Source organism: Cynoglossus semilaevis, chromosome 20, assembly GCF_000523025.1.
Source record: "Cynoglossus semilaevis isolate Cse_v1.0 chromosome 20, Cse_v1.0, whole genome shotgun sequence".
NCBI classification, from domain to species: Eukaryota; Metazoa; Chordata; class Actinopteri; order Pleuronectiformes; family Cynoglossidae; genus Cynoglossus; species Cynoglossus semilaevis.
The window spans coordinates 9,136,852-9,144,904 of record NC_024326.1 but is presented as its reverse complement, the minus strand read 5'-3'; the positions used below and the strand labels follow the sequence as shown (position 1 = coordinate 9,144,904).

Here is an 8,053-nt window from a genome sequence, read left to right as displayed (position 1 = left end):
ACCTGGTGTTTATAAAAGAAAATACACATTTTTGTCCTACGGTTCGTCGTGTTCTTATATATCAAAGATGTTAATACATTGGTTTTAAAAAAGTAACAGGTCGTAATAGCTTATTCTGTTTATTTCCAATGAAGACTTAAATAAATTTAAGAGAGTTTTTGTAGGTAACCAGTAGGATCTAAATCTTCACCTACAAACTTTGACGTGAGGTGAACTGCAGGACTTCACCAACAGATGTTGCTAAATCACTGCACACTTCATAAAGAATACTTTCCCTTCAACTCTTTTGTATACACAACTAAAAAAAAGAAAAGAATAAGTTACCCAATACTGAACATTGGTGTAAGTGTTTACTACACTGATGTAATGGGGATCATTTCACACAAGGACGTGGTACCTGTGAACTGAGCTGACTCTTGATCCAGTTGAAGTAGTAGTTCAGATCACTTCCCTCCATCAGATCACGACCCCAGGCCGCCAGCTTAGCGATGATTCTAGCTGCCTAAAATGTGACCAAACATTTAGCTCAAAAAACGATATATAATCTTAAAGTATATTTTATTTCCATACATTGCATTTTAGTATTTGCTCTCTCGAAGTGCGCTAGATTGCCAATGAATTTGTTTTTAGTCAACTCGATGTCAACACTAAATGACTAAAATAGTCATGATTATAATTCTTCCTCTTTTCTGAGTGAGGCTTCAGGTTTCCTGTCACAGTTCTACATTTATCTTCATGTGATCATCCTTTTTGTTAAAAGGGCTTTCTGTGAGAAAATCATTGCATTCGGTGCTGGTTCTCAAGGAAACGGCAGAAGGTTGCTTTGTGAGGAATAATTGATGCCTCGCTATGATTAGAAACACAGTCACATTTGTGAAAAATTCATGATGGTGGAAAAGTCAAAGGCTACACAGCCTTTTGATCTGAAAAGCGTATGTCACTGTGACATGATTCTGGTTTATTTATTGTGCCAAAAACCCCATTAACACCTGGTCATCTACAGGTTATTTACATTCTAAACAGTACAATTCAATATATGACACTGGGTTTGATTGTCTTTTTGATTTAAAGGTACTTCCAATACATCTAAATGATCAAAATCATGTAGGAAAGGGACATACAACCTGCATGAAGACCATGAACAACTAACAATTCACATGTTTATATGGAGTTACTAAACTGTGTAAAAATAATGCCTGATTGATGAATAAAAGTTACCTATGCATTAAACCTAAGAATATAATTTAATATAAATTAAACATTGTTTATGAAAATGGTAATATGCATTCATTATTTTTGAGACTCACCATGTGGACAGTAAAAGGGTCCTGACGATTCAGCATAGGAAGAAAGTAGGACCAGGCCGTGTTTTTTGTCTTTTTGGCATAGTCAAAGAAAATGTTCACCCGCTGATGGTTCTCCTGAATGAGTCATAATCATAAAAAAAAATTAAGGTGCTTCGTTTGCTTGATTCATATTTATTACAGATAGATGTTATTAATTTATTTGTCTAGCTGGTTTATACAAGCAACTGGATATGTAGCCTTGTCTAGATCTTTTACACTCAATACTTCAGAAAATATGTCTTTGTAGGTTCCACCAGTATGACCAAAACACTAAACCAATACCACTAGAGGGAGCACAAGAACCACCAGTGGTACAACTACTGTAGTTAGAATTAACTAAAACTGAACCTCAACATTTGAGAGGTCAGTTTGACGTCAGATTTATTTTCATTAAATATTCACAGCCCTTCTTGTTCCACCATCCTGTGCATGATACTAATAAATAAACTAACACACCTAGGATTGAATGTAAATGACAGAAACTAAAATATTCATTGCAAAAATTAAAAAGCAAAAGCTTCTGCTACATCAATTGCATGAACAACAATGTGTCTGCTGACATACCTGCAGGGTGTCATCAATCAGCGTCAGGATGTACTGCACCGTCTGCTCCTTGGAGATGTGAGCCATTAGGTTAAGAAAGGTCTTTGCACACTGAGTTAAAAAAAAAAGAAGGACATTTACAAACTTAGGACAATCCCCAGACACTATGATATACCATTGATCTGTGTTCTGTGACCGACAGACTTTATTTATGGTGTAAAAAATGTCCATTGAGAGTGAACTTTAAAAAAAAATGTATTTACATGAAACCAATAAGCAAACCTGTCTTGTCCTGTGTATGTACAGATCAAGGAGCATTGTCTCTTATGTGGTACGAGGAAATGCATGTGAACAGTAAGGACCTTCATACCTGATGTCCCTCATTGGTCAGAATGACCTGTTTCTCCTCAGAGTTGGCCACTTCAAACTTCTTAATGAACTCACAATCCTCAGCTGAGATCATCTGACTCCTGCAAAGAACACAGATTTGAGGCTTTAATATTTAAGACCAGAGCTGGGATAAATTATTTTAGCATCATAGATCTTTTTTTCTATTAGTAAAGTAAAGCAGTATGTACTGTAAAGGCAGTGCACAAAATGTACATTTATATTTATGCACTGAGATTTTATCCAAAGCGACTTACAAGAGGAGGATTAAAAATCAACACACCACAGAGTAGTTTGTGGTAATATTGGTTACATGATACTTATAGGGGAATTAAACACATTTAAGACACAATGAGATGAGTCTCACCCCAGTACCACTGCATTAACATACAGTGGTTTAAAGAGGAAGTGTTCCTCAAGACAGTGAGTCACAGCACACATTCAAACAGAGCTGTTTATCACAAAGCACTTTGTCTGCCTTATAATAGAAAGGGTTAAGGGTTAGGAAAGACATGCTAAGAACAATGCCCTGAGACCCAGGTGTTGTAAAAACACTGATACTTAATGACAACTAAAAAAAAAAAGAAAATGTGTCTTGAAGGACAGATGCAATATTTTGAAGAACAAAACCTCCATGAAAAATACAATGTTTAGGAATAAAGGTGATCATTTGCAGAGAAGTATTCAAGCTGCTACTGCAACTGCTATAAAAGGAAGTTGTTCTTTTTCTCAGAGCTCTGTGTTAAACAGCCTGACGACATAACCAACCAGAGGAAGTTTGGTCTTTCCTTTTTTGTCTCAGGAATTAGTTAGAAAATGGAGCACTAACATGTGACTTCTGAAGTAACGATTGTGTGTAGGTTGACAGTTTATTTATTTCAGTTATGCTGTATTAGTGCAATTTGGAGTTTTAAACATGGTTAAATTGATGGTTTTAGGTGTGCAATGCAGAATGTCTCTTTTTTATACACGTCTACACCGCAACACAAAACTGGAGGAAAGAGAGTTGCACAACAAAGAATCAATTGAACTGCTTCAGTGTTGTTAGATAAATGTATCATTTATCTTCAGCCAATCGATCCTTTTCAGGGTCGTCAATTCCAGCAGCCCACGTGGGAAGGTAGTGGACACCTTGGAGAGTTGATCAGGCCGTCACAAGGCCACACACAGAAACAAAGAACCCTTTATGCTCACATTCATATCTATGATGAACTGAGAGTCAATTACTGCTGAGGACCAAACCTGTTAGCTTCTTGCTGTGAAGCAGGGGAACTAACTGCCTTTCTAGACAAAGGTAAGGTCAAATCCATACAGTGGCGTGAAATGTGGAAGGACAACGAAGGAATTACTCCACTGTACTGGGTCAACCTACACTGGAACAACTTAAGTTAAATAAGAATTTCTTTCAATGTAACACAGATAATTACCATGCTAGTAACTGAAACTTATGAATTCGCTGCTCTCCCCAGGCCATATTTGCACACACTTTTGACTGAACCTACAGCAATGCATTCTTAGAAGTGACTTTACCTGAGGAAAAATGTAAAAAATGTAAACATAATAATATTTTAAATCTTTCATTGACCTTTTGACACTTTCCACTAGGGCCAAGGACAAAGGTTAGGGAAAAGCTTTAAACCCAAACTATATATACTCTTTAAAGTGACATTATGGAGTTGTTCACGGTGGACTTACTGCAGGTAGGACTGCCAGTTGACCAGGTTGGCTCGCACCTCTGCAGCCTTGGCAGCAATGATGTTGGTGGGCACTGCAGCGTCCACAGCCCCGCGGATATCCATGATCTTATGTGTTCAGAAGACGAATGAAGAAGACAAGTCCAACAACAGCTGTTGGAAACACAACAATAAACTTGTTCACAAGGCCGAAAAACTGGACACAGTTTAATTACATTACAATATTTGAGGTTTATATCATTACATACAATTATATAGGAGTTATTATAGTAAAAGTGTTATCTTAAAATAATCAATTCCCCCAGTTGGCTCACCGGCGTTGTTCGTTTCTTTTTACAAAATGTAAACTTGAAATACAATTTTTAATTATGTCATTTAGCTGACAGCTGCTTCATGCTAAGCAACTAGCTTCATCCAATGTCACGAGCAAGAATAGGTTTACGGCAGACCTAAAAGGAGGCGTCGCTGTGCATACATTATCACATAACCCTGTATCAAAACAATAGCTTTCGATAAAGCTTTCATTATAAAGTGTCATATAATAAAGCTATAAGAAACGCAGAGAGCAACGTAAGCTAAGGACTAGGTTCAGCTCAGGATGCTAATGTGCTAGCTGTGCTAACGCATCTTCAATTTCGATTTAACTGTCGGACTTTTAGTTGCAACGGTTACAGGGATGATAACACAGATAGAACGAAATTCGACAAAAAAATATGTTTTAAGAATGATTCTTTTCTTTGTTTTTAAATAGCAGAAACTGTATGAATTACTCACCCTTATGCTAGGAGCTCAGCTGACAGATCACAACACGGCGTCAACGTATATCATGTGACAACCAGTCACATGAACTGCAGTGGGCGGGGTCAGGGAACAGACGTCGCAGTGGTTTACTGCAGGAAAAATCAAAATAAATTAAAGCTTCACCGGATTCTAATAACTTCTGACGTAAACCGTGCTCTTAAAGTTACTCTGCAGTGAGAAAATAATGATTGACACAGTTTTCACACTCGATACGATACGATTCCTGATGCAACTCTATCTATTTAAGTGTAAGGAAATAATGGATTTCAACTGCCCGTCTACTGCAATGCAGTTTTAAAGAAAAAAAACATGCATTTGAATGACATTGTTCTTTTTTGGGTTCAATGAATTAAAATAATAACCCAGAAATGCATTTGGACCTTGGTACCACAGTGGTTTTCTTTGTCCAGTCTATTTTTTGAAATGTCCAGTGTCACATTTAAAATTCATCAGATATTACTTTAGCCAACACATCCAGTATTTATTCAGTTGGTGCATTTTCTTAACCCTGTGACAGTGACAGCCATTGCTCAGCTTTGATCAGCAATCATTGTTATATTCTCATGATGTGTAAAAGTGTTTTCATTGTCCTGGAAATAAAGAAATAAATTACTTGTGTTATTTAACTAAAAAGGAATTAAATCCCAGATGAGTCCATGCCTGCTGCTAGCCTCCCCTGCTGCCTGTCTCTCAGACATTAAGACACTGTCTTAATCTTGACTAAGCTGGTGAGGCGCAGAAAAGCACAGAGGAATCGGGATTGCGTCCAGTCGGGACATTGTCCTAATCCCCTTCTGCCCTGTCCTTTGTAAACACTCTTGTCTCTGTCGGGGTCACTGATGCCTGTCATTTTTCCTGCCACCATGTGCATTAGAGGGCAAACTGGGAAAACAAAGGAGCGGATGGATTTCTTATGATCTTGACTTGAGGCTCACGTGGCATGTGAGGCCCTGTGATTGGAGCATGCCAGGTCTGAGAACGGCGAGAGGGTTTGAGCTCAGGCCCACATCTGCTCTGCGGGGGATCAGACGCACAAATGCCCTGATGTGGCAACAGTTTCGGGGACTTGCCCGAACTTGTCGACATGGTGTGGGGTATTCAGTGAACTGCAATGACCCTGATCGAGAGGAGCAGGAGATGGTGTGCCTTGAGGTATGGACAAGTGTTAGTCACTAAAACGTTGCACCATAACACAGCCTGTGCATACAGTCTGTTTCCAAAACTGTACACTCTTTTGTGTTTTATTGCAATTTAAAATGTCCTCTTGTACTTTAATAATTTCCTTAGCCAAAAGTAAAATATGTTGTATCAAACCTTTGCAGTGTATATGGTGCTGGGTTTGGACTGCCCTCTGGTGTCTGTGAAAAAAGGAATATTGTGTACATGTAAATGTACAAGAAATTGATTTTTACTATTAAAATAAAAAAAAAAACTATTTGTGATTCTTTACAAACCGGCATGTACTCACCTTCAGTCCCATATTCATACGAGTGTAAACCAGAGGATCATATCCAAAAGAAATGCATGTCTCCATGGTCACCACTGACCAAAATCATATGAAGAGACAATTCTCTGCTTTGTTGTTGTGTGTCAGTGCGGTAATTCAAGAGACCTTTAGATGGCACTGTTGTTCTATGCTTCTAGTACCGTGAGCGCTGTGGAGCATTCTGACAAATTATTTAAAAAAAAAAACTTTAACATATATCCATTATTTCTGTTTTGTACAGAAATAACATGTTTCAGAAATGTAACAGAAATGTACATGTTTCTACTGCTGCTTAGTTCATCTTAATTACTTTGTTCCTAACAGATGTCTATCAATAGAATGAGTTCAAAATTCACAATAATAAATATGATAAGCATAAACATTTATTTATCAGATAAAGGCACAAAGAAACAAATTAAAGTGTATTTCGGAGCAATTTTACAAAGGCATGTTTGAAGAATATTCCAAATAGTTGGTTCAGAATGGTAGCACTAAAGATCACATTTTAATGACAGTTAAAACCCCAGAACAGAGAGATATCATTATGGAAGTTGAAAGTTTTGCTGCTTAAAAACGCATGATTCGTCGTTAAATTTGTTTAGGACAAAACGTCTCGACTGCAGGTAGGCCATGTTAGAATCACTGTAGGGCAGCAATGAGGCAAAGCAAAAGGAGTAGAATCCATTTACAATATTATTAAAGTAAATGGAATCCTTAACCAACGTATTCTAAAAACAATTTTTGCCTTTTACCATGTTTCCTCCTGTCACCAGTTTCCTGCAAATAAAGGAACTTCCTTTATTTCCACTTACTTGTACTGTTGTACAGTTAAATGTTGTATTATTGTATTTTTAAGAATCAACAACATTTATGGATATGCTGTCAGTATCAATTGTTATTCTTGTTGGGGTCAGAAAGCACTCCTGTATGTATGTAGGTAATTGCTATGACCGTTTCAGAACCATGGACAGCGACGTCATGACCAAAGCTGTTTTGGGAAAGCTTGTCGTCAACTTTTCATTTCTGAGCCGGGTTAGTAGAAAGGAATCAAGATGTCTACTTTGTGTTCGTCTCCTTCTCAAGGGGTGGGTCGTCATTATTCTGAGTTCGATCATAAAGTGACAGTCACCGCTTTCTCCCACGTCTTGCGTACGAGGTAAACCTGTGCCATACTGTCGGGGGTTTACGCTCTTCATTGGGCTACTACGAGCCAGAGGCAGGACGCATGCGTGCTGACTTGGAGCAGCCGGTCGGAGAAAAAACCCTAATGTGCCATCGGATGTAATCAAGGCAAAGAATTTCCTTTTCTCGCTGTGCATACATGGTGAATTTGTAAGTAATCGAAGCAAATGTGTGTTTCGTCGCTCTGCTTGTTTCGTGAGCGAAGCGTTTTCGGTCGTTTCCAAGTGTTTGAAATGGCATGTCACTATCTTGCTATACAGCGGGCTTTAAACAGATCTAGGCAGTGTCTTTTCGGCTGTTGTCCAGGGCGATAGGAGCTCTGTGGTTCTTCATGGTGGCACTTTCCATTGATGCGATGTTCTGTTGCTAATGCAATGGGGGATTTTTATTTTTTTGCTGTCAAATCACACAGAATCCGTCAATCCCCTGTGTCGTTCGCCTTCGTGCTGCCCGGAGATTAGAGGAGAATTGTGTTCAACGCTGTGTGATCATGATTTATCATTTGAATGGATATGAACACCCACCCCCCCACCCCCATTTCATCGACCATAGCCGTTGAGTCAACCCACAGCGTACCGCATTTGTACCACCTAACGCGTAAAATTATGCCATTT

General features: G+C 38.4%; 2 protein-coding genes across 4 annotated transcripts in view; one reads left to right on the top strand and one right to left on the bottom strand.

Annotated features, from left to right (window-relative positions):
- atp6v1h (ATPase H+ transporting V1 subunit H) overlaps positions 1–4,876 on the bottom strand; it is a 14,408-nt gene extending 9,532 nt beyond the window's left edge. For both annotated transcript variants that reach the window (XM_008334487.3, XM_008334488.3), the window contains exons 1-6: positions 4,745–4,876; positions 3,972–4,123; positions 2,260–2,359; positions 1,911–2,000; positions 1,308–1,421; positions 398–502 (exon numbers count right to left, since the gene is read on the bottom strand). In XM_008334487.3, the coding sequence (XP_008332709.1) occupies positions 398–502; positions 1,308–1,421; positions 1,911–2,000; positions 2,260–2,359; positions 3,972–4,075 (513 nt within the window). In that variant the 5' untranslated portion in view covers positions 4,076–4,123; positions 4,745–4,876. The remainder of the gene's footprint in view (positions 1–397; positions 503–1,307; positions 1,422–1,910; positions 2,001–2,259; positions 2,360–3,971; positions 4,124–4,744) is intronic.
- A 795-nt stretch (positions 4,877–5,671) lies between these two features.
- rgs20 (regulator of G protein signaling 20) overlaps positions 5,672–8,053 on the top strand; it is a 7,623-nt gene continuing 5,241 nt past the window's right edge. The window contains exon 1 of one of the 2 annotated variants that reach the window (XM_025052625.1): positions 5,672–5,923. In XM_025052625.1, the coding sequence (XP_024908393.1) occupies positions 5,735–5,923 (189 nt within the window). In that variant the 5' untranslated portion in view covers positions 5,672–5,734. Of the gene's footprint in view, positions 5,924–7,292; positions 7,590–8,053 lie in introns of those variants that run through there. The other variant, XM_008334486.3, reaches the window with a different exon arrangement.